General features: G+C 35.6%; 1 protein-coding gene across 9 annotated transcripts in view; it reads left to right on the top strand.

The window, feature by feature from the left end:
• Positions 1-27063, top strand: part of GAS2 (growth arrest specific 2) — an 89877-nt gene extending 62814 nt beyond the window's left edge. For all 9 annotated transcript variants that reach the window (XM_066187473.1, XM_066187472.1, XM_066187474.1 and 6 more), the window contains one exon: positions 26147-27063. In XM_066187473.1, the coding sequence (XP_066043570.1) occupies positions 26147-26365 (219 nt within the window). In that variant the 3' untranslated portion in view covers positions 26366-27063. The remainder of the gene's footprint in view (positions 1-26146) is intronic.

Here is a 27063-nt window from a genome sequence, read left to right as displayed (position 1 = left end):
GGAGCAGCGCCGAAGAAGCCGAAGGCGAGGCAGAGACGGCCCAGCTCCCGCGGGTGGCAGAGAAAACTCAGGATTCAGGCCGTACCGGCGATAGTAGATTTCCCAGGACTGGATCCCTTTGGCCACAGTGAAACTCTTCCAGGCAGCAACAGCCGTTCTCTCTCTCCCCGAACGCCAAACGCCAGAAAAAAGAAGAGCCCGCAGCTGCCTCAAGCTCTGTCTTGTACCTGCATTATCTCCCCCTTCCAACTTTGTCCACCTCTTTGTTTCGGTTAAGTACTCTCAAGTATCCAACACTTGGTCTCCTTGGTAACTTATGGGGAAAAAATTCTTTAGAGAAAGAAGGAACAAACCTAACCTCCAACAGTCCCATTAAAATTAGAGTAATTTTTTATAATATGGGAAAATATTTAAATTCCTAATAGAAGTTTAAATCCATGAATTAAGAGAAATTATGAAACTTCATGAAAACATTAAGATACTTAAATCTCCTGATAAAATTGCATGCCCCCAAAGCAGTTTTTAATGCCTGAAGTGATCTTATCATGCATAAACTGAATTAGATTAACATAATGCTGTGGTGGCTTAGATGCTAAAAATGTATTTTCAGTAAAAATGTATCTGCTTATAGATTCCTTTTCCTTTCTTCAAAACAGGAATGATTCTAAATTCCACTTACACAGAAAAGATGGAAGACATGTTTTACAGTAATGGATTATATTAATAAGTGGAAATAAATGACCAGTTTATTTTAAACTGAAACATTGCTTTCTAATTAGTAGGATCCCCGTATGTGTGCAACATAAACAATTAATCATTTGTCTTTTCACTCTCCTACCATCCTGCCATTATGTCTTAATATTTCAGAATGGAACTGAATGAATAAGCCTATTTTTAAAAATAAAGAATAACAAGTCATGAAAACTTGTACAAATGTTTGGTTTATAAATTGGGAAGGAGAGCCACAGAAGGCAGCAAAGTAGTTATTAAGAGAGATTTTTTATAGTAAGAGAAGTCAGTCACACCTTCACATAAAGTACTTTTTCAACAGTTTCAGTGACAGCAATTCTGTTTCCAGGTTACCTCCTGTTGCATTGTATATGCATCAGTATGAACATTTCCCACCAACTAACCAGCTTCTCTCCAAGATCTGTGGTTTTGGTCAATACCCATGATGGCATTCAAATTGTTGGGGAACTGTCTTTAGTGCAACTGGAGTCTCATCAGATGGTATAATGGATCCTGGTTTTAAAGCTTCTGATTTTTTCTGTGACATAGAGATGTTCTCTATCTTGCAGACCAGTTGATAAGTATGTGATTGCTCTTAAATGATTTACCTTATGTTCTTAATAATTAGCATCATGCAACATTATTCTGCTATAGTAATAATAAAATGCTTATTTAATAATTTCTTCTTCTAAATCCCAGGAAAGGAAAGGTGTTATTTATCTGCTACAGCACCTGCATAGAAACTTTATTTTCAGATGCACTAAAACAGTGTATGTGTAATATGTATGTTTTTATATATATAAAAAGATCACTCTGCAGACAATCTAGTATGCCCTATTGCCTCTTCCTGGTCAGAAAAATATACGTGTTTATAAATATAGAAGTACGTTTTACTCCTACCGTCCAGGTAGGGGTGATGTACCATACACCATATAGGAATTGGAAATAAGGAGAAACAGAAAGCAGATTGAGTATACAGATCTCAAGACTCAAATGCTTTGTTCTGCCTTTCTAATTCAAAGTTGTCCATAAGTTGTACTCATAGCTTTTGCATGGTGTGTTTCTGTCTTTTGTTGTTTATTCAGTATCATTTTCCTAGCTTTTTTTGTGTTCCTTATTTCAGAGATTTTCATAGTTGTTCTGCCTTTCCCGGGCCTATTCACTTCCAGTCTGCAAAAGAGTTTATGATTTTAGTAGTGAAAATGCTTTCCTAAGCTTTATCCATAAGAAATAACTTTCCAGGGTGTTTAAAATGTCAAAATCATGGGCAGATCAGGAGTTTCAATTAACCTAACTCCAAAGGAGATATAGTGGAATGCCTGGGATCTTGTGAGTGAATTCTGAAGATACATCTTGGGCCTCAGGGCAGCAAGAGTCATTGGTCTCTTTGGGCTTCTAATCTCCGTCTTCTTTTGTTTGTAGAAAACTACAGTAATTCTCAACGCCAGGCTGCAAAAGACCTGGGGAAAGGCATGTCTGCAGTCCAGCCCTAGTTTATGCCCAGATGCAAGCTGGTTTTGGAGACCTTTCAGCTGGGCACTTCTTTACTCTGTGCCAATTCCTCTCCAACAGCTTTAGAACCTCGGAATAGATGTCATTTCAGTCTTACTTGTGCTACTGCAGGTGAAATTCTTCTCAGCCTTCTCAGGTCTCATTTATTGTTTAACAAAAAATAAGTCCTTGAAGGGCCAGTAAAATCCACTTCACAGGACTCAGAAACTTGTGGACAAACAGTGGTCCTGAATGTGTCAGTGGGAGGCTGGAGTTGAGTGCTGCCCATAGAACTGTCAGGAAATCTGTTTTGTTCTATACTCAGTCATTAATCTGTTGATATTAGGCAGAACCCTGCCCTGCCCCATCTTAAGTTGCAGCTTTCTTGTTCTTTTAGTTACCCTTTCTCTCCTGCCTCTCCTTTTATTCTTTATTTTTATTCCCCTTCCTGCCTTCAGCTTTTCTTATGTAGGTCTAGATGCCTCAATGGAGCCAGAAGTCCATGGACATCTCTCTCCTCACTTTGTGCCTGATGATGCTGGTTTTGCACTCGATAGAAAAGCACCTACATCTCCACTATCTGGTCCTTTGAAGAACTGACATTTTTAGTTAAATAGTTGACTGAGTTTCACTGAGGGTTATCCAAACCCATAAAGTATGAGAAATGAAATAAATATTTTTTGCCCCTCTTGATTTAATTTTCTACCTTTTCTCACTGCATTTGCACAGCCATTCATGTTAATTTAGTGCCTGGAACTTTGAAAGAATTCATCATAAACTCCTTTACAAAAAAAACCAAGCCCTTTGTAAGACAAATCATTAGCTCCTAATTGAATGGAAAACTGTTGAAATTACTCCTTTTTACTTTCACCCAATGAAGTTCTTGTTAGACTTGGATTTCTTTTTTTACAGAATATATCTTTGATGCAATATTCAGGTTCAGTGGAACTGATGGGGTTTGCAAAAGCTCTGTAGTTTTTCTCACTAGCTTAGACTTGTTTGCCTCAGTGACCTCCTTCTCTGGACAATACAAATCAAATACTTCCTTAATTCCAAGCATCTCCCTCTATTCATTAGTGCACAATGAGAGCTCCACTTGGAGCTAAGAAAAAATTTTAGCAAATCATATTGTGCTTTTTTAGGATGCAAGGCATCTTCAAAAAGTGTAACATTCTAGTTCTTGAGATGACTAATACACCTGTGGTAATTTTTTGTCATAGTATGTATAATTTAGGCTTCTAGAACTGAAGTTATAACAATATTTACATTACCTGAAATTAGTAGAAAGAGAATTGTCCTCAGGGGGAAGCTAGGGTAGAGTACTCTGAAGCTTTGTGTCTAAAAGCATCACCCTAAATCTCAGCTGATTTCCTTAGCAAGAGCTAAAGATGGCAAAGCAAAACTTTCCCCAGGTGCATGAGTTTCCTCTCTGGCAGGAATAAACCAGGGTAAAATTACCCTGTACACCAGCATCAGAAGTATTTTCTGTGTGGTAATTAATTATACTAAAACTTGTCAATACTTTAAAGGTAAATAAAGATGAGAAGCAAAGCTAGAAAACATGTATTGTTGATCTCATTATTCTAGACTTCTTTTTTTCCCTCAATACCGAGAATACAAAATTAGACCAAATTATATAACTCCCCTCTTCTCCTTTTTTTGCTTCTCTTCCTCCTTTTATATAAAAGGAACTGGACCAGGATCTCCCCAGCTAAGAGCACACAAAGACTGCTAATCAAGTCCACCATTAATCTACAGACAAGAATTTTCAAAACAAAAAGGCCTTTCTTTATAGTGTATTCTTGAGAACTATGGATTTGGTCCCTTAAGTTTATTGTGAAAACATTAATGGGGGAAAGAATTCCTTTCTCTCAGTTATTTTTTTGTGTTTCTGTTAAATAGATGAATCACTTTGTAAGAATCCATTTGACATTTACTTGACAATAAAATATTCTGCATTAATGGTGAGACAGCAGCATGTGCTTCCAGTTTAGAAAAGAGTTTATTAGACCTGATGCTTTAGAAACGGAGATGCTGCTGTTTGTAGTGTTGCTCTTAATGGATAGCACTGAGCCTTACATTTCTCCTTTAAACTTCTTCTGTGGTGAGTTGACTCGGTATGACACTAAGAGGAATTATATTTAACAGAGTCAAGGTAAGTACGTCAGTCTTTTATAGAAGAATGCTGAAATATTTTTTAGGGTGAATTTAAGTTAATATTCTTCACTGTATCTATTTAGATAATTACTTTACAATGCTAATTGAAAAGGACAAAACCCACCTGATTCTTTATGATATACGTTGTGTGTATATACTTTTATACTGTAAACATAACTTCTGCTGCCATCTGGAGAAAAGAATAGATGTGAATTATGTGGTGGCATTGGTTAACCAAAGCCTCTGCACTGTTCATAAGGGATTGTCACTGGACATTTAGAATTCAGGCATGGATTATCTATTGCCCAATTCCTTAGCTTTAGTGTAATACTCTTAGAGAAATCTTAGCCTACCTGGGAATTTCCAGGTGGGCTTCATCTCTTGACTCAGGAATGATGGTTCTGCATAGAATTGGGCTGGCCACGTTTTAACAGAAGTGGTATGTAGGCTTTTAAAACATTTAATACAATGTGGTTTTACCTTTCTATTCCTAAAATAACAGGAGGAAGATAGAGTGCATTTAAAAATATTTTTTATTTCTTTGTCATTCTCCTGTCAGTGTGAAAGAAAGTTTTTTCCTCTCGTTATATCCAGTTACACTTTGTAAGCATTCGTGCTGTTCACCAAAAACTATATGTACTATAGTTCGTTTTCAGTCTCCACTGCACCTCTGGCAACATGTATGTAAAGGTATAAAGTACTTTTTTGCAATATATCAACACAGCAGGATTTTATCCCATGTGTTTATTGATGACTTTGTCCTCTGTGACGCTTTCTTGTTCTGACCAGAGGAAAAGTAGTAAATATTTCCAAAACCTTTGTCATGTTGAAATAGAGAATATGTGTTTTAATGAGAATAGTCATGATTTGCATGGCAGAGAATTTATCAACTAGTCTGTTCCACTAGGATTTTGTCTTCCCTAGCAGAAGTTGTCAGATGCCCACTCTTTCTAGAGAGATGGGGGAAGCTGAATTTTTATTTTTGATTTTTATTCTCTTAAGAAGTTTTTGTTTGTTTGTTTGTTTGTTTGTTTGTTTGTTTGTTTAGGGTTTTTTGGTGGTGGGTTTTTTGGTGTTTTGTTGTTGGGTTTTTTTTGTGGGGTTGTGGGTTGTTTGTTTGGGTTTCATTGTTGTTGTTTTGGTTTTGGGTTTTTTTTTTTAGAATCAGAGGAATGCCTTCATATCCCCTACAGGGTTCTTTCAGTGGGGAGGAACAAGAAATTCCTCTCTATTTTCTATGATGATTAATGGGGCTGATAATCAAACAGTACAGTTACATAGCATTTTCAATTATTTATCTTTCAGATTAAAAGTGTAAAAATTAAACTGCCAATTTGATATATTCTTATATATAAGAATGTATATTTTGGGGCTGTGTTTTACATTGTAACATATATATTGTGTTATAAAGTAAGTATAGTACATAAAACACAATATATACATAAATATATATTGTGTTATAAAGTGTGGGGATGTGTTTTACATTGATTTATTAAGATTCTATTTTGAGATATTATGTTCCAACTTTAAAAGAAAAAAAAACCACACAAAACTTCAGCTGCATCTGTGTCTGTCAGTAGGAATAGATTTATCTTTCAAAAAGTAAAAAGAATTATTTAACAAGAAACTCTCATGGTAGCAAAGGAATAAAACAATGAGACCTTTATCCATAACAGTTATGCCCTTTTAATTATTTATTAGTCTAGGAGCCAAAGTGTATGAAACAGTCATGATTAATTCAGTGTATCTCTCTTATATTGCAATAACATAGAAATAGTACTCTTAGGATATACTGAATAATGCTTTTTCAGTCAGATTTTTGGATTTTTATCTGACTACAGCATAAAAAAATCCTTTTAAATATAATTTATTTTAATAATATAGGATAGTATTAATAGCTATTTTTACTTCATATTTTAAATTCCATTTGTTAATGTAAATAATAAAGAAAAAAAAACTGGCAAATATTCTTGCCTCCATTAAGGTATAAATACAGAAAGAGGTTTTAAGGTTAAGTGCACTCAAATTTCATTATAAATGTTATTTTAATATAATGACAACATATCCTCTGGCTATTTGTGCTGAACTGTATAAAATTGAGTTCATGATCAAAATACATGAACAGATTAAAGTACAGGTTTTAGTAGTTCTGCACAGGTCCCTGTAAGATCCTAGACTAGTGTGTATTAGTTACTGTCTCTACTTCTTGAGATGCTCATCTCCTTGTATAGCACAAATGGAAATAGCTGGATCAAGTGACTGTGCCAGTTCACATGGGACCAGGGTTGTGCTTCCATGGCCCCTCCACCAGCAGAAATCATAAATGCCCAACAAAGGTCACCCTTTGATCCTGACTTTGTTTTCTTTGGTTTTGTTTATTTTCTTCTTGATATTAGAGGTTTGAGTCCAAGACCCCTTACACCCTTTGTGCATCAAATAATGAATTTTCACTGAAGTTCACTGTGTAGTTTCTCTCCTTTAGCAACAGAACATTAAGAACATTAACTGTAGTTACTGCATTTTTGCCTTGATGAAGAGTTTATTCATTATCACACGAATGCTACAGAGTAAGTACCAACTCTGAGATGGGTTCAGGTTGCTAGAAATACCCTGAAGTCAGTGGTAGCCCACACAAGACAAAGGATAAAACTTCAATCCTAATGTGGAATTTGGAGTTAAAACTGAATATGCACTTGCCATTATTTATTCCCTTCTGGAAACAATATAGTTCAACATACTTCCAGAAATGCTTTTTTTTTTTTGTGATTGTCTTCTAGTAATTAACTGTTTCATTGACGGTTAACTGTAAAAAACAAAAACAAACTTTCCGCTATACTTTGATTTTTAAAATGGTGAATATTCAAATTTCTAAAACTCTTTTTAATACTTTTTTCTTAACAGTTTGTTTTACAAATCTCATTGAGATCTAACAGATGTAAAACTGCTCTGACATTTAAACATAGTTTTGCATGTTTTAATGGAAGTTTAGGAGCATTCCTTTTACTCTTTTTGTTGTCACTGATTTTTGAAACTCAGAACAAAACAAGAATATGTTGCTATAAGGAAGTTTTAAACACAGGAAACATTTTCTTTGCCAAAGATTAGCAAACTTGAGAGATCCCAGTCAACTGTTCTTAAGTGTATTTACCAAAAGCATCTACTAAACTGAAGACCAGCGATAGGTTGCTCCTTGAGTCATAAATGAGTGTCTCTTGATACAGATTTCTTTATGGTGGGCTATCATGCCTTGCTTTCAACTCATCAGAAATGGATTTACCTTAAGGTTTAAAACATAACTCAAGCTCGTACCCCCACAAATTCCACATACCAGCACACTAAAATTGTCTTATGTTATTAAGATAGTATTTCAATCATGGCAACAGATGCTGAAGTGCTAGAAACACATCCATTTAGATGAATATATGCTATGGAATTTATTAGATATTTTACTAGATATTTTAGGTTTTGCAGTCCTAAGAATACACCTCTTCTCTAACCACTTAGATGCAACTCTGTCTGAAGCTTTTAAAATTCAGAAGAGAGCCAGAACTGTTGCCCAAAACATGCCATTTGTGTTACTTATTAGGTTGTGATTGCTTTTGTAAATAATACTGACATGACATTAAGTAATTTTTAAATTTGCATTAAGGTTTTATCATACATAGAATCATAGAATGGTTTGGTTTGGAAGGGACTCTTAGAGGTAATCTAGTCCAATCTTCTCCTATAAGCAGGGTTATCTTCAGCTAGGCCAGGTTGCTCACCCATCCAGCCTAGCCTTGAATTGTTGGAACCCTGGACACTGAGAATTGCAGACTTTCTGTGCTGACAGGCACTGACCCCCAAGAAAACACTGCATTTCACCTGAGGCCATGGAGAAGGCTTCCAAAATTGAGTGACAGCACTGGGATTATGGGTGTGTAATTTGAATAGAAGTGGGTAACATCACAAGGTGGAAATCTTAGAGTTTAAGGTTTTAGAATATAGTAATATATACATAAAGCAAGATGGAGGTTTTAGGGTGGAGGCCAGTCCTTCTTTTTCACCTTCTTCTTCATGGGTCTGGGTGGTATTTTGTAATTGGATAGAAAAGTCCGCATTGCAGGCCATGGGTGGTTGGTTATTGGGTTAAAAGTAAAAAAAAATGAGGTGTCATTTCTTCATCTGACAGTTTATCCTTAAAATACCTTGGAGAGGGAGAGAGATAGGGCTCCATTTTTACTTTGTTAGTTAGAAGTGCTGTAGAACTCACAGTTTGTGAGACTGTAATGTAGATAAGAATTAATAAACATCTGAGTTCAAACAAGAAACACTGTCTTGTGCATTTAATCCTGACTCTGGAAAAAAGAAGATAAAAGCAACATTGAATGTTTCCAGGGACGGGACATCCACAACCTCTCTGGGAAACCTGTGCCATGGCCTCACCACCCTCCTTGTCAAACACTTTCTCCTTATATCTAATCTAAATCAACTTCTCCCATCAGTTTTAAAACCACTACCATTTGCCCTGTCTTGTCACAGCACAGCAGAAGGAAAATTGCTGCTTCCTCTGCTGTGTTTACTGCCTTTGACAGTCCTGCTTTTCTCATATAAGCTTTAACATATTACCACGTTAACTTAATGTGAACTTCATTGTATTTAAGAGCAATTGTTTATTCATAAGGAGACATATTTATAACAATTTTGCAAATGCATAACCATGATAATTTCCTGTCTCATTTGAAGCAGGTTTTAATTATCTCACTTTCTAAATGTGAAGGAAATGGGTTTCTGCCTCCATGTCAAAGTCATCCATGTGTTAGACTACCTGTAAAGGAACTGGTTTCTACCTCATCTGTGTTCTCCCCCTGCAACGCTCCCATCTTAAACCCTTCCTTTTCCTGAATTTTTAATTTTTCTTTTTCCTTTTGAATGAAGATCTCAAGGAATACTTGCTCTCTACACTCCAAGTTTTGATCTGGAACCCAGATCAAAACCCAATTTTGAATCTTTCCATTGGAGTAACAATGGATATGTGCTGGTGCAGGTGGTTCTGGTGTGGCAGGGAGACTCAGAGACAGGTGGACCCTGGGCCTTTTGTCTTGGCAACAAACCGATGGCTTCCTGGTCCTGTTCTACTAGTGTGATTTGCCATGAAACATATCAATAGAACACTTAAAGATGACCCAGCTAAGTCACAAAATGAGTTTCTATTAGAATATATATATATATATTTAGCTGACAGAGATATTTAACCATTTTGCTCTAGCATGTTGCTTTCCCTAGAAGATATTTGAGCTCAGCTAAACTGGTTTTTCTTCAGGTTCCAAAATACCTCCTGGTTTCCATCAAGGGAATACATTAAAATTTTTTGAAGCAGTTTTTCCTTTTACATCTCAGGTTTCACTTTCTATATCAGACCTGAGAAACATGTTGCCATTAGCTAGCCTATTATATGCCAAGTTAAACTAATATAGCTCACTTATTTTCAGATGCTGTAGTTGAAGATAATACTTGAATATTGTTTTGAACAATAAATTGAATTCTTTATATGATAAGCTTTAAAAATTCCTAACCTAAAACATTTCCCAGTCAAAATGTATATACTTTAGACATTTTTAGATTTTTATTTTAAATTTTCTTTTAAATGTATTTCTGTTGTGTCTAAGGTGTAGAACCATAGTAGTATTCAGAATGTGTAGAACCTTCAAACCCAACTCACATAAATCAAGTAAAATGGTAGGCTGCAAAAAACCCAGGTTTTCAGAAATTTCAGTGATGCTCATGCAAATTTCTTTTACTGAACAACTTCCTCATGTTTTATGGACAGGCAAGAGGGAGAAAGAAAATTAAGCATTTCATAAGGGTACAAAGAACCCTGTTTCTGTTTCATTTTCTCCTCTCCACCCCAGTTTCTCAAAGTATTGGCAAGCCAATGAATGATATCATGGCAATTTCATGCTGAAAGTGTATATTGTTCTTAAGTCTCCCTCCTTCCCTTAAGTCTTTGCTGGAATGGTGGGATTTTTTTTTCCTGTTTTGTTTTTGTTAAAATATAATATAGTGTTTGCAAAAGATGCTACAGCAAGTCCTACCTAAGGCAATTCTGGACATAAACCCATATTTTTAAGGAGCCCATGAAAACCTGGCCTACGTGTATTGATAATTGTGTTTAATTTTGTTACAGATTGAGGTATAATGTAGCTAATTTACTCAGGGTTACAGTTTTACTGGCCTAATTTTAGAACACATTTTCAACTGAGGAAAAGTGATAGCAAAGGGGATGTGATTTTGTTCAGGGTTTTTTTAATTAGCTATTATCATTTTAGCATTCAGTCTTGACCTAGCCTGAAGTCCCTTGCAAACAACACCAAAAAAATTAAATCTCTGAGAAGTAAAGCTGGTTCTCAGTGTATCAGGAAATCTCATCAGGACAATAAAGCTATTGAAGACAAGTAAGCAACCAGTGTTTTTGGAGTACCTCAGTACATATGGAATAGTAGGGCAAAGATTTTTTGTTAAATGTGCAAGGCATCCACATCCCCTCTTTCAGAATGGTGAAAAGCAATATGTCTGTAATTACAATATGTCTGTAACACACTGACTAGGCTTGTGATGGTGCTTCTCTGTCTGTTTTCTACTGTTGTTTCCATTTAGTCTGAAAACTGGCCTGAGGTCTGAGCCAGAGGAGATGCCTTAGAGCTCAAAGGTTCATACTATATACCATGGTGTCTGTGGCATGAAATCTTTGCTGTAGGAAATGTGGAGATCAAGTGTTTGATTCAGGTCTGACAGTGTGTATATAAGTATTTCAAAAAGGTTTGTCAATGAGTATTTTTTGAAGTTAAGACTCTGGCTGTATTTCGCTTTGACCCATCAAGTATTTTTTTGCAGATTTTAGTGACTATGAATGTATTGACAGGAATTTTTATGTAATATCCCCTTTTTGCTAATACTGAAGTAGAGTCCAATTCAAAAACTAAGAGCATCCTGATGATGAAAGATGATGTTGATGTGAAAATAGACATAATTGCGTTTTACACTACCATCTTCACATTCATGTTTCTTTAACTGTTCAAAGTTTATAATAACTGCTTAGGAGATACTTTGACAAAAATGTTACATGGAAAGAATTTCTCAGCACTGGTGATTAGCATTAGCAAGGCTTGTCTAAGGGAGAGATCTCTGTAGCTTTATCTCTGTTTAGAGCTACTACTTGGGGCTATCCATGATGCAATTAGAACTAAAAGTCTTGTCCTAACTGTTAGTTTTTACTTTCAAGACTGACATAATAACAAAAACTGTTTAAAAAGCAAAATCTTTTTAGAACAAAAGCCAACACTAACTTAATAGATTCTCCAGTCTGAAGAAGCTTTGTTCTACAACACACATTCATTTTGCTTTATTCATAATACAGATGTGGAAAAAAATGTTATGAAGATATATTATGATCTACCAACTTAACACATATGTTTGCATTTAGGAACTCTTGTATGCTTTATAGCCCATCTTATCTGGGCACAGGGTACTTCATGTATTTTGTGTGTGTGTGCACACAGTTACATACAGGTGTGTACAAATGCCACACTACTATCTGTGAAACCATAGTCCTTTGACTAAAAATTAAGGTGCTGTCAACTTAAAATACATCAAAGGAGAGTTAATATGTTAACTGGGTAATTTTTAGACATCCAGGTGAATTGAAAGAGAGAACTTGTACCCTTTACCCATGCAAATGCAAGAAGGAAATGTTGATTTAACCTTCTCTGTTTTGGCCCTGAGTTTGAAATATTTATGTCTGCATGCTAATTTTTAAATCTAGTCAAACTGTTTTGCAGAACATATTCACTATAATGAAAAGTTTCTATTAAACTGCATATATGGAGAGACACTTGGAAGGCAAAGATCAGTGCACAAAGATTCTGTAGGAATTACTTTCCTCAGTGCCAGCTGGGAAACTGGTTGCTCAATAAAAATTGAATAAAGCTTTAAAGATTTAACAGACCTGTAGACAGTCAACTGAAATTTTTAGAAACTGCAGCAGTGGTTCCTAGTCAGGTCTGTTATTAGAATATGAAGTAGATATAATTTTGGATACACGGGGTTTCTTAAATATTCAGATGGAGTATGCAGGTGGAGTTGTTGTGGTGCCTCTTCTGTGATAACCTGAAAACAGGAGGAGAGGTAGGGTTAAAAATGAAAATCTTGCCTTCTCATGGATTAGGATATGGCCAGGGTGCACTGTACAGTTGTGGAACACAGGAAGCACTGTCTACCCCATAGTTCAGATGTAGCAGCAATGAATGAGAGACAATATTTGAGAAGGCATTTCAGTCAAGACTGTCCCCATTGCTTTTTCAGGCTTAACCGAAGCATCACCTGATCACCTTAAAAACAAACCCCAAAAACCACAAAAGCCCAAGCCCAGCAAACGCAACCCAAAAAACCTCCAAACCCTAAACCCCCCCAAACCACCTCAGAACAATATCATCATAGCATGAAGTCATCTTGTAGCTATTCATTAAATTCTCTATCACTCTATTGGAACATTATCGAAGGAAAATCTGTTATTCTGGCAGTAAGTAAAAAAGTATATCTCTGAAGGAAGTGAAATCTAAAGATTATATATTGAAGTATGCAAGGATACTTGCATACTTGATGCTTACATACTGCATGTGCCTAAGCATAGCTCTTCCTTTTGTTTCACTTTTTCAAAGGAGTTTTACATAATTCTTGCTATTGCAAATAATAATTGCTATTACAATCATGATTTAAAAGCATACATGCAATAGAAATACTGTTTCTGTTCCTACTACATGTGCCAGCTCTGCCTTCCTATCCTGAAATACAGGACTAGATGTTATAAAATTTTTTCATGCTTCTACATAACTGAGAAGTGATTTGTGTTCTCTAAGACAAGAGAGTCAACATAGAGCCCAGCTAAACACAAATGAGCACTGAGGAAAACACCTTTGCCAGGAATCAGGTCTAAATCAGAAACAAGTTTACATATTGAAAAGGAAAGGAGAGATACTCTGGGCTACTCTGTTAGAGTAATCAGTGTCTTTTTGGCAACTAGTACATTTTCCCTTTCCAAGATCTTTGCCAGAACCTAGAATGATCCTTCTTCTGGTATTTGCAGAAAGATATAAAACTGATGAGTGCAAAGAGATCCAGCATACTAGAATATATACAAGAGGGAATTTCCATGTGACTGAACTGAAGTGCTGTCAGGTTACAGCTAGCAGCTATCAAAACTAAACTGAATTACTAATACTAACTTTAAATAATTCATTCCTGTGTCAGGAGAGTTACCAGAGTCCTAAAATTATTAAATACCCCACAGAAAAGTAGCACAAGAAAAATCTGTGCATTCTTTAAGTCTGATTGCTTCTCCTTTTAACCCCATTCATTTTTTATTTTTAAAATTTCATGCCAAGGAAGTGCTGGGTTTTTGGTAGCATTCACTGCACTTCAAAGGGATTTCAAGGCTTGGCACCTGGTGAGCCACTCACAAGTGTCATGAAAGTACAGTAAACTCCTGGAAAGCATTCCAAAGATAAACTTGGAATTCCACAGAACAAAAGTGATAGTATTACCATGATTTTTCCTGGATCTGTCTCCTGGAAAAGTGAGGATTATGAACAAAGTTAGTATCAGATGTGCTGTCAAAGTAGGGCTGTGGAGCACAAGAACATCAGTATTTTGTCTTTCATTGCCCAAATTTACCAAACTAGTAAATTCTGGCAGTTTCGTGTCCATGTAAAACATCTTATCTTGGGTCAAAGCAGTTAAAAATTCAACATTAACACATCAAACTAGAGGAGACTGATTTCAGCTGAAATTTATTTTGTGCTAAACTGTGTAGAAGAAAAGCCTGAATAAAAAAAAAAGTTCTGAAGTGATTTATATGTGTACAGTTTAGGACATTAATAAGATGTATAAATGTGGCTGAGAAATAAAATACTTCTAATTTGTATGTTTAGTTATGTTCAGTATTAATGGAAGTAATACTGGAAGGATATACACATGGCATTGGTAAGGAGATTCTAAAAATGGGTGTAATGACTCTGGCAAAGTAGTGTTATGCATGAAATTAAATAGTTAACTTCAATATGTAAAATTCATACATTTTTTAAGCTGAAATGCAGATCCTTAATTCCTCTGTAGCAGTAGAATTACAGAGCAAAAAGAGCATTTTAAGTTCAAATACATTAGAACGTTGCTTCAGGCCAATGGCAAGTGCTAATCTGAGCCCAGAAAGAAAAGAAAAAGGTGTAGCAAGAAAAGTTGGTATCAGTGAAATATCATGCAGCCATATTGTCATATGTTAACTTTTGCTCATTCTATCCTTGTAAATGCAACTAATTCACCTTGCATTTGTATGGCTATTTTTAGAAGCTGGGAGAGTGACCAGTTGTGGATTTTCTCCTTTCACATTGCAGCAAGAGTAAATTTTGTACACTTAGCATGCTAGTTTAAATTTTCCAGCCATTTGTACTCTTCTTCAATACTTGGTATGTAATTCCCAGTATTACTTATACTCTGGTCAAATTTGGCCCAAAGACTTCCATGCTAGTCAAGTCACTTGAGATATGGTAGATCTGAAATGTGTAAAATACTACAGAGAGCATTTGACTCTCTAGCCAAATATATACGTGTATTTGGATCTACAGTCAAAACCAATGATGGCTGACTTGGATAAATAGTTTGTGATCTGCAATATCTTAATTTTATTTAAAGTTTTTCATTCCATTTGGATGATTTTCACAATTTTTTAACACGTTAGTATAGCTTTGGTTCATTACTGACAATGTTGGTTTCATAGATTTGCAGTGACATAATTTCATTCCAGCTTTGTAACATCATGCCCCATGGACTCACACTGACATCATTTTGAAAACTTTGAGAGAATGCTTTGTACTATTTAAAGGAAATTAAGCCTAAGGATAAACATTATTGAAATTATGCCACCCTTGTTCTCCCCTCATTACCCCAGTGTAAATTAGAAGGCATTTTAATGAAACCCATGAAGTTAAATAAATTTATTTCAGGCCTGTTCATTTAAAAGAATAACCTCTTGTCTAAATTCAAGCAAGATCTAATAAAACAATCTGCCTCTAGATACTTTCCAAATGCAATTTTCTTGCTCATGTATGTAACTTTGTTGATTTAGAAACCAGGGGTTGGAGGTAGGAGAGTTTCCAGATTTCTGTCTCTTACGGTGTGACTGTTTTCATAATTTTGGTGTTGCCCTTAACTGTTTGTTTGTAAGGCTGGAAAACATAACTTGAGACTTTTTTCTTCTTTGACTATTAGATTTTGTCTAAAAGCACATGGACTAAGGTTTCCAACATAACTAAGAATCATAAAACAGAAAGAATGTGAGGCACTCTGTAGGCAGCCAAGCAGAATCACGGGTTATCTGTGCTTTGCATAGGTTTTCTGAACTACCTTACAAAGTCCTGACAGTTCTCATGAATATAATTGGTATTGGTTGAAGTAATATTATCTGGATATTGCCAGCTCACTGCTATTTTTATTAAAAGCCCTTTAACTCTGTTAGAGGTGCTCGTAACCAAAATATTTTTCTCTGAAATAACTTGCTCAGGAAAGCTGTAGCTGCCCCTTTTCCAGTAATAAGCCAGTGGTAGCAGTGATACTGCAGGGCAGAGTTGGCTGGCAGTGTGCTCACTCCTTGGGACCTTGGCTTTCCTAGATATTTCCTTCAATGTACATGAAACTATAAAGATGGCTTCCGTTTATAATGTACCCTATAGGTAAAGGCAAATTGATCTGGAAATTTGCCACACTGAGAACACAGTATTGTTAAAACATAAAAGGGTCTTTTTTTTCTTTTTTTTTCTTTTTTTTTTTTCTGTGAATTGACATTAGAGTGAGGCCAAAGGACAATGATAGCAGAAACTTGCTGGCACTCAGGATTATGATGAGAAGACTGTGTGAAAAAGAATGAAATAAAATATATAAGTCATGCATTTTTCAAGGATAACTGCTCTACAATTAAAAAAAAAAAAAGCCATATGGTTGGAAGGGACCTTAAAGATAAACTAGTTCCAACCTTCCCACCATGGGCAAAGAAAATCTGGAATTAATAACAAGTAGCTGTTAGAATGAGTGTACAATATACTGATATTCAGTATAATTACTGTAACGTTAAGTATCAATTGTCAGTTACTGTCTGTTCACATGACATACAACAAATAAGGGGGCAGATACAGACATATAAACATTATTACCTTTAATTTTGAATATTGGTCAGCTCATGTTTTTAACCTTACCATGCTCCACCTACAGGCTTATGAACATACAGGGTTATGAATCTCGGAGGGCATTTTTCAAAAGAAGAAAAGGACATCTAGCTGAATGAAGCTGTAGAAGTGGAACTGCATAAATATGAGGGGGGGGGGGGGAAGTATTTTTCATTTCTGCAGTCTTCTGCCCATTATTTGTTCTTTTCTCCATGTACTCTTTCTTCTTTTAAAGTATACTTTATATAGTCCAGGATAAAGGAGGAGTGGCATTGGTCTAGCATCCAGAGTTCCTTACTGCTTAGGAAGTAGTAAGTGGTAGTAGGTGCAACTCATCAGGGGAAGGAGGTGGAGTCTGAAGTATTGGAAACCTGGGAACTCAGAAGAGAGTCTTGGTGGGAGGAGATGGGGTCACAGCTACTGCTGCACTACAGCATGAGGAGAAGCCATGGAAGGCCAAGCCTTCACACCATGGTCCAGAACTTCTTGAAAGAGAGTCAGACTAGAAAATCTCATTCCATATATTGGGAATTAATTTTCATTTCTGTAGAACTAGACTGTGCAACTTAGGGTTTTGGACAAATTAACCAAATTACTTTTAGGAATTGAGTTATCAGCTACTACTACTCCACAACAAATGTCCCTATGTAGTGTTTCACCTTAATGCAAATGTGAAGCAATAGTTCCTACTGGACTGATACTAAAATTGTACTGCATCTCTTTGAGGAATATTCTGGCCTCAGAATACAAGACAGCTAGGAGACTGGAACAAGAACAGCTCCCTGTTTTCTCCTTGCCATTCTGGAGTACTGGATTGCCTTGGGGCACTTGTAAAGATAAGGTTTGCCCTCCTCTCTGTTTCACTGGTCGCTCCTTTGTGCTTCTATTCCTTAGGAGGTTTTAGTTTTCTTTCACCTGTAATGTGGGGAGCATACTTCCATGAAGCTTGTGAGTTAGGTTATGGAAGTACAGGAAATAAACATCCTGTGGAGCAAAGATGGAGGAAAAATAGATGAATTAAATTACTGAAGTATAACCCATCCCTAAAAAACAATAAATGTATCTCAATTTTATTTATTAATTGCTGATGCTATTAGAAGAGATTCGTGTAAGCAATATCCTCAATATAGCCACATTTTAATGAATCTTTTTGTAGAGAATTGTTTAAATAATAGTTTCCTTCTAAATGACTATATTGTTAAATATATTTACAATGACTAGACAATAGAATGTAATTTTGAATTAGTCAGAAATAAAGGATGGATGAATTTATTTACATCTCTATTCTAGGATTGCTAAGCAACCAAGGACAAATGGCTTTATGTCTGGCTAGTATATTGTATTGCTTTAAAAAGCCTTTTAAAAGAACATTTGTTCTTTGGCATAGGGATAAGCTGATTGTAAGCATATTACAGCTTTTCTTGGATAATTTCTAGTAGGATTTTAGTACATGATCTCTGCAGGCCAGTGTAGTCGTATGGCTGATATTTCCCCAGTTTTAAATGTCTCACTTTAATTAAACTTCATTACTACACTCATTGCCATGCATCATGTTGGTGGTGGTCTTTCATGTTTGTTTCTTTATTTTCACGCGTTTTTTTTTAACAAGCTGCAGTCACAGTAAGGTAGGGGCTAGTGTACATTGAAATTATGCACTCTAGGTTCTTCATCTTCAGGGCTGTATATACAGCTCAATAATTTTGAGCACAGACCAGTTTCATCTGCAAGCATTCAGTGGGGACTTATGCATATGTTGAATCTTAAAAACTCCTGTTTTCAACTACAGCTACCCTCTGACTGGTTTTATCTCAGTTATTGTAAACTTTACATTTTCATATTAATGTTTTATCCACATATATTCACAGTTCCTACCTTTGACTAGCCAGCAAGCCTGTACACAGATGAAATGGAGTAAGTCATGCTATGCCAAGCCTAGAGACTTGAAGCATAGAATTAAAGTATATTTACTTGCTGAAGGACATGTGAAAAATATGTCTTTAGAGCTTATAATTAAACCTACATCTCTCATAAATTTGAGGAAGTGAAATAGTATTATAGTCATTACATATTATTTTCTCTTATGGGTTGGATCAGACACCTCAGCACTTGCAATTATTGAAAGTAATGCCACGAAGAAGTAAAAAGCCTGAGTAATAAGGGCATTATTGAACTTTTCATCCAAAAATATGTAGGCAGTTTCTACATCTGAAAGTGTAAAGACGATTCTGAGAATGTCCAGAAAAATGCAAATCTTTCTGGTATTCTTTTGCTGGGATCCTCACTTTAAAACTATTGAATTTCCTTTTGCTTACTTCATAGTGTCATACCAAATGAGGCAGCTACTAATCCTGAATAAATTCATGGAAGGCAGAAAACCATCTGAAGTCAAAGTATTCCTGACACCGACTAGTAGTGCAGAAGACCTCTACAGCCTCATATTTTTTTTTAGTTCTTCCAAAAGATAAATCTGCAAACATAACATACATGGCATTCAGGTCCTTGTTAAAGTATCTGGAAATTTTTAATTTCTTTTTTTAATTTCTATTTTTAATTTCTATTAGTTTTCTATTAGTTTCTATTACAAGGAAATGAAAAAGTCCTACCTATCCTTTTTGAGATCTTCATTTCTCTAGAATATACTTTTTTATTTCTATTTCTCATGCTTTTAATTGTTTGTGGTGTTTGCCTGCCTCCTTGTGATTCTCTTTAGAACTGCAATCCTGACCTGATGTGTTTGGGGGGGGGGGGGTGTTTGCTTGGTTTGGTTTGTTTTGGTTTTGGTTTTGGTTTTTTGGTTGGTTGGTTGGTTGGTTGGTTGGTTTAGTTTGGGGTTGGGTTTTTTATTGTTGTTTGTTTGGTTGTTTTAATAGGCCATACTAAGCTACTTGAATTGAATTGTGATGCCTCTAGACATACCATTTGTTTGTTTGTTTGTTGGTTTGTTTGTTTGTTTGTTTCGGACTTCACACGTTAAACTGAAATGCTAATGGACAATTCGAGGATGTTATCATACCTATCTCAGCTAAACTTAACTTTGAACGTTAGGTAAATCAAAATACCTTAAATGTAATTTTAAAGTTTATGAGTCATGATTTTTACCACTAAAGGACTGGCAGCATCTTTATTTCAACAGCGTGCAAAGGACAGTAATCTTGGGGGAAATAGCCAACAGTCACTTTTGTGACAAATATTACAAAGATCACAACTACAGGGAAGGTGTTGTTGGGTTTGCTGTACTGGTGTCCTGGAGGATGGGGACACACAATAAAAGAAACAAGTAAGCATTTTAACTCCAGCTTCTGCAGTATTCTTGCATACACCTGACAGTAGCTGTTTGAAGCAATTTGGAAGGTAAAAAAAATTCAGAGAGGGTAACACACATGTTGCTGCAGTTGGATGCGTATGATAACTGAAATCAGTCTGTGCTGGTCTTAAAACATCTGTCACTTACCACATGCTTCCAGAGATAGGCAGTGAGAAAAAATTGTAGAAGAAGATGTGCAGTTTTTTGTTTAGTTGCAGGAGGTATTTTCTCCTTTTTGGGCTGTTTTGAGGCAGGAAATTAGAAGAGACAGAATGAGTCTTGATAAAATAGCTAGAAAACAGATGGCACTTCAGAATTCATAAGAACATTTTTATGTACTTCTGCAATCCTGTAACACGAACATGTTCACATGCAACCCACGCACATTTGCATGATGAAACCCCAGATTAGCTGAATTCAGTGGCAAAAACTAAATAGATGATCAGTCTGCATGATTACACTTTGTAAGTGACTCAATATCCTTAAAGGAATGTAACTTAGGAGAATCTTGATAGTCTGGGTAAAATGAATTCTTTTTTCTATTTAGCAGGGTTTCTATTTTAAATTTGTGCTCAGTTTATAAATAGAACTCTTTTTTTTTTCTTATTAAATTCTGCTTCTAACTTATTCTGAAAAATACCTCACTGCTCTGATACAAAATTTTAGAGGTATTTCTTGAGGAGTAAAAACCTAGTTGACATCAGAAAGTGAGAAAGAGTTGTCTCTAGCTATTTGGGGTTTTTTAAGAGAAATGTTTCAGGGCCCCAAATGCTAATAGAAATAATCATTACAATTAAGAAAATTAGTTGTTTGTTTGGGTTTTTATTCAAAGGCAAGAGTGTTGAGAGTACACAAGAGTAAAGTCTTTTTCTTTTTTTTTTTTAAGAAATCTCTCATAAATTTATTTTAGTAGCCTCATGCAAAAGTTTTTGAAATTTTTTTTCTTAAATACAGTCTTCCCCTACCCCCATTATTTGATTTTAGTACACACAGTTTTCCATAACTCCATCCAGACATACTGTCTGCAAGCTGATGCTTTCACTTACTCTCGCAAAGTCTGTCTGATTTCTTTTTATGTATTTCATCTGTTTGCCATATCTCTTCTGCTGAGTGTTGCATAAAGCATTTCTTATGAGTCAGTGTTGCAGCTAAGGGCAACTAGATTTCTGCTCAGTATCACACATTTCAGGTGTGATACTAGGGACTAGGTCCTCCTTGTGGCTGGCCCAGACATCTGCGTCTAGAGGGTAAGGAACAAGAAAGTGTCATCTTCATTGCCCTCAGACCTCAACCAGGTGCACTAGGTGTCACCCAAAGTGCTTGGAAATGCACAGTCCTTTTACCTACAAATACCATTCTGAACATGATTCCCATGTCTGAATAATTTTTCTTGACACTAATAATCTTTGTCCCAGACATAAATGCCTTCACTTGTCAGAAATTCACTTGTTCTTTATGAACAGGGATTGTGTTTACTTCTACATCTGTGTTATTTCTTGCACACACAGTGTTCACCTCTGCAGGATGCTGTTTTCACACAGTAAAGCAAGATCTAGTGTTAGACACAAAACATATGCTATTTCCAAATTCTATAAAATGGTATCAGACAGAAACTAAATGTAGGGTTTGAGGGAAAATTAAATCAAGAATAAGAATTTCAAATGTCCAGATTGTCATGTTATTTTTATCAGTACAAAAATGTGTCTTGATTTCAGTTAGTTAGGCTGGAATACTTGGAATAATTATTTCAATGAGTCTGCTATTGTCTGAAAACAGAAATAAACAGTTTCATTAAGTGCAATATTTTTGCTATAGTCAACCCAATGCCTTCTCTTTGTAGAAATGTTTAACACAACGGTTAACTCCAGAGGTCAATAGCTATCTGTGCCGTACAGGATTTACCTGGCTGTGGTTTCATCCTCTAAACCACTTCCTGACTGCTTCAGTTATACAAATAGCTGAACTCCTGTGCATTGGTGGTTTATGCCATTATACCAAGCATATTGACTTCATCTCTTGCCATGCACAAATAGATGAAGGATGTTGCATTTTTGCAATGTGAAAAGGGAAAAATTTCCATTCCCTCACTTGATTATTTCTTTTGCAGAAGGCAAGATGTTATTTCATAGCTTTTAAGTATCTTTAATGACACACAGAATGATTGCAGAAATGTTCACCCTCATACTGGGACTTCTACAGTAATCAAATTATTGTTCTTCAATGTCTCAGGGTTCATGAGATCTTCCCATTCACTTCACCATGCAAGTGGATCTTTCTTTGTTCCTACCCACTATTCCTATAAAATTCTCACTTTCACTGGCACTGCTTTCCATATGTGTCTTTGCAAATATCTCATGTCCTGAGGTCAGGTATCATGTGCAATTTTCTTCATCATTGAAACTATGGAACAATCTCTACTATCTCTTCAGCAGACTGTGTATCAGCTAAAAATCACACTGTGCTAGATCCAATAATTTATGGGACAGTGTTGACAGTCCCACTTCCAGTTTGTACTTTCAGTCTGTACTTCTCACAACCTGCCACTAGCTGATCTTCAGTGATACCCCTGTATGTTGTTAAATTTATCAGAGTGCTGTTTAAATTTATCAGAGTACTGTTTTCAGCAATTGCTGCTGCCCCTTTTGGGAGGCTGTGGTACTGTGCTAGTATGATGTTCTGCTGATACATCAAATAGAAGTTTTTTCTGGTACATTGTTCCTGACGCCACTGCAAACATGCCATTTACCTGCTCTCTGCTATAAACAGAGGCTTGTGAAACTACTTATTTCCTTTAGATCACACAGGGCTTTAATGATTCAGCATCCTATTCATTTTTTAGACACCCTGTGTCTTCATGATCAAATATGTGTTTCCTAGCTTCCTTCAGACCTTTCTATCATAATAGTTTTTGCCTAGGAGGATTACATGGTTTTTGCAGAAAACCTCACTTACCTTTAACTTGGAAAGGATAAGGGTATGCTTAAACCCACTGTCTTTACTGTGGCTGACCTCAATGTCCTGCCTGCAGAGAGATGTCTACAGTCCTCTTTGATGAATTTTGTGAAAGTGACAGCCAAATTTTGAAAGTAAGAAAAGTGGATAATTACACCTGCCATTTTGTGTTTCATACTTTTAATGTTTAAATAGCCCTTTGGGTGTTTGCATATCTGAATGATTTTTGAGATGCATTTTGTATTGGCATACACAAAATCTGCTTGTTCTTTTGATCTGAAACAGAGGTTGTTTTAATAAATTAAGTGGATGCCTGTTGATGTGTTTGATACAGCCTAACATGTAACATTTAAATAAAATTATTTATAACTCAGAAAGTATGTTAATTCTAAAACCAAACTGTAGCATAGCTAGAAATACTGTGACAAGCAATTAACGTATGCTCTAGACATCTTTTTCTCAGACCGAGCTTTTTTATGACCTTTTTTCCAACTAAATGAGATTTGTTTAGTGTGATTTACAACATATAACTCCCCAAAAATGAGAGGGGGATGTTAATCCAGAGAGCTGTCTATTTTCAATGTATTAATCATGGTGTCTGAAGAGAGGGGAAGTGCAGGCTTCTTTATTGGGGTTTTAGAATGACAACACAGAAAGTTGGAGCTGGTCCTTAAAGAAATTCATGTGTAATGGCTGAAGTCACATCATTTGGAACTTTTAAAACTAGTAGACATAATCCAAAACATTTTTTTATAATCCTATATAAAGAGGGGAGCTAGGCAAAATGTGACTTAATGAGGGAATGACAGGAGAAAATGAGGAGTGCACATTTCCTGTTTTCCAGGTGGAGAAAGACTTATTTTATTTAATTATTTATTTTACTTATTTACTTATTTATTTTTAGGAAAATTTAGATTGGAAGGGATTAATAAATTGTTATCTGCCAAAATGCACATTTATAGACTGAAAATAGATTACTTCAGTGTGGATGAATAATTACTACCTAGAACTGGCTACATAATTCACACTTTTTGAGATTTGTAGAGGTGAGGTTAAATTTGAATCTCTTGGACATGCACTCAGGCACATAAGTGACTCCTTAAAAGTCTAAAATAAGCTTTATTGTTTTATTAGACACAAACACGTCTCTAAGAAGGGACAAATTCAATGACAAAAGGGGAAAGAAAGCCAAGAAATAGTGCAGTTGGAAGGAAGCTTTCTAGCTTTCCCACTGGATGCTGATTTTCTTCCATATTCTGTTGGGAATTACTCCTGTTATTCCTTGTGTGTAGGTGACTCCTCTGTGTGTAAGAGCAGTACTGCCTTTTATAGTATTTATGTTACAGTGTCCATAAACTTTTTAAAACAGGATTCTATCTAAATAGAACCTGGCTGATGATTAAATCAGATCATACCTCAGGATTTTGCTATAAATTTTATGAGGAATTGTAGAGATAAAATTGCATAATCTTCGTTAACAAGGTAGTTTTAATGTCTGTAAATTTGGCTTGCAAGCAAAGAATCACGAGCCCATTACACACTCTGGTGTTTTCAGGTCACTGAATTCTCAGGGAAGTAGAAAAGTAGAAAAACTCTGTGTAGCAACAAACAGTTACCTATAAATTTCTCAAAAACAAACCTTGAAATTCTGATTCCATTTTCACTCCCATAAATCTAGAGAAGAACCTCATTCATGTACGGATATTGTAGAAGCTAACCCTCACACAAACCCAGAGGAACAGCACAGCCTCAGTAGCTGGGAGATACTCATTAAACTGAGAATCCCTGAGCATCTCCTTGCAATGGGTCAGAAGTAACTCTTTTTCAGTATCCATACTTGATTTCCCATTGTGTTTCACATGAAAACCAAAGTGCACAAGCAAGAATTTCCTTGTGTAAAAATGTTTTAAATGAAAGCTGTCAAATAAGATTTCATCTGCAGCTTCTTATTTTAATGAAGAGATCCATTCCCTTATAAATGTAACCTGATTTTCAGACTTCCAGTAAGTTGTTCAGCTGGCCATGCTTTCTTCACTCCAGGTGAAGAGTGCCTGCTTCCTTATGTCACAGAATTTAAACAATAGGCTGAGCTGGGGGGCTTTTTGGTTGAGGTGTTTTTTTTTTTAGGTTAAGTTTTTGCCTTCTTTTATGTGTTATTTTGTTTGATTGAAAATGTTTCTTGTTTTGTTGGCTATGCTGTGTTACAAAAGGTTTATGTGCCATGTAATTCTCAACTGCAAATACTGCCAGCCCTCAAGGGAGTTTTGGACATGTTCATAAAGGCATCAAAAACCCAGACTGTGTTAAAAGTCATGTAGTTGCCTTTTACAGAACCAATTTTTAATTTCTGGTACTACAGGTAAATGTTGTTTAGCATTCCATGAGATATCCTGATCAAAGTATTTTTCAATGTGGTATTTATAATGTTGGTTATTAAATAAACCAATAAAATATAGGATGTACTGCTTTATGATACCTTGCTGGTATTTATATGATTGTTCTGCATGGAGAAACAAAAGGGAGAAATGGGTAAAATTGCCAGCTGAACTCAAGGGTAGGCAAGGGAGAAACTACACTGACACTTGAAGAAAAATTATTTTTGAATTTAGGCAGAAAATTCAGGTGTTTCCAAACAGTTCCAGATAAATTACTTCTGATGCACCTCATTGGATTATTTTAATTACATCATTAAACTATTTTATTAGAATGTATTGTCAGCAAGATTTAATTGTTAAAATAAATGGAACTTCATTTTCTTTTCTTTTTTTTTTTCCTTTTTTTTTTGTAATTTTTCAGAGGAAATTTTTTTGGTTGTTTGCCCTTCACTATTCCTATAAAGAAAAGCCAGTTTCAAGACAATATAAAATTGTGTATTTGCTAACATATTTTCAAAAAAAAAATCTAAAAGCATTCATGTTCCCTAGTATATTTCTACTAAACACATGAAGAACAGAAAGACTCCATGCTAAAGGATTAGAAAAACATGTAGCATTTATTTACATAAAGTATGAAAATCCTTATTTTAAAATACCAGCTCATTTTCTTACAGTTCTTTTTAAATTCACTTTTTAAATGCAAATAAAAACCACTCTACTATTTGTTTTCCTTTCCTCTTATTGTAAAGTAGACTGCCATGTTATGTTTTTGATTAAACGATTAACAAACTTTCAATTAAACAGTTTTTTACAGAAAAAAAAAGATTTCGTTGTGAATGGTTGCCTCTCAACAGTGTTTGTGTTTTTTCCCTGTGCCTGTGTGATTTCAGATGCTGCACAACAAACACGTGATGGTTCGTGTTGGAGGAGGCTGGGAGACTTTTGCAGGTTATTTACTGAAGCACGACCCATGCCGAATGCTTCAGATCTCCCGAGTAGATGGGAAAACTTCCCCAGTCCAGAGCAAGTCTCCAAACCTCAGGGACATGAATCCAGACAATTACCTGGTTGTTTCTGCCCATTACAAAACCAAGAAGGAGATTAAGTGAAACGAGCTTCTCATGTGAGTGGGACTTCATTTATGTAGGTCAAAATTATTCTCCCAAGTGTAGTGAATTTAGTTAATGCTTTAAAAGGACTTTGGAAAATTTAACACAGACTGGAAATGACACCCCATTTTGAAGATCTTTGAATTTAGAACTATTTATTTCTAGTACTGTATCTTTTATAGCAAATTACCCTTGATAGGCTAATTACTACAATCAAATAATAAATAGACATATACTTTTAGCCAAATTATTACTCTTTAATACGTGAATGTATACTTAGAGCCACATAAAGGAGTGGATCCTGTTAATGGAAGAAAATACACAATGAAATATATTTGTACGAAAAACTTATTACTTTGAATCCCTGACTTTTAGGCTAGTTGAAATATATATATGCAGGTGGGAAATGGATATTTGGGGAAATTATTTGGTAATGTCTCTTGAAATGAAATAAAAATTGACTATTTGTATGTTTTGCAATCTTTTCTTAATTAGTAGAATATAATGGCTTGTTGCATGCCAAACAACTTCTCAAAGCCATTACTTAAAAGATAAAAAAAAGCCCAAGAAACCCCTTCACACCATTTTACTGTTTAAAGCTGAAGGCAATGCTGAGTGTTGGATCTGTGTGTGGATCCTTTCTGTTTTTCACAAAGTTGCCCAAGATAGAAGCATGGGGAAGTGGAGAGATTGCCCCT

The sequence above is a fragment of the Chamaea fasciata genome, unplaced genomic scaffold, assembly GCF_029207755.1.
Source record: "Chamaea fasciata isolate MVZ Bird 193981 ecotype frontalis unplaced genomic scaffold, bChaFas1.0.hap1 SCAF_7, whole genome shotgun sequence".
NCBI lineage: Eukaryota > Metazoa > Chordata > Aves > Passeriformes > Sylviidae > Chamaea > Chamaea fasciata.
This window is presented reverse-complemented; position numbering and strand designations above follow the sequence as displayed.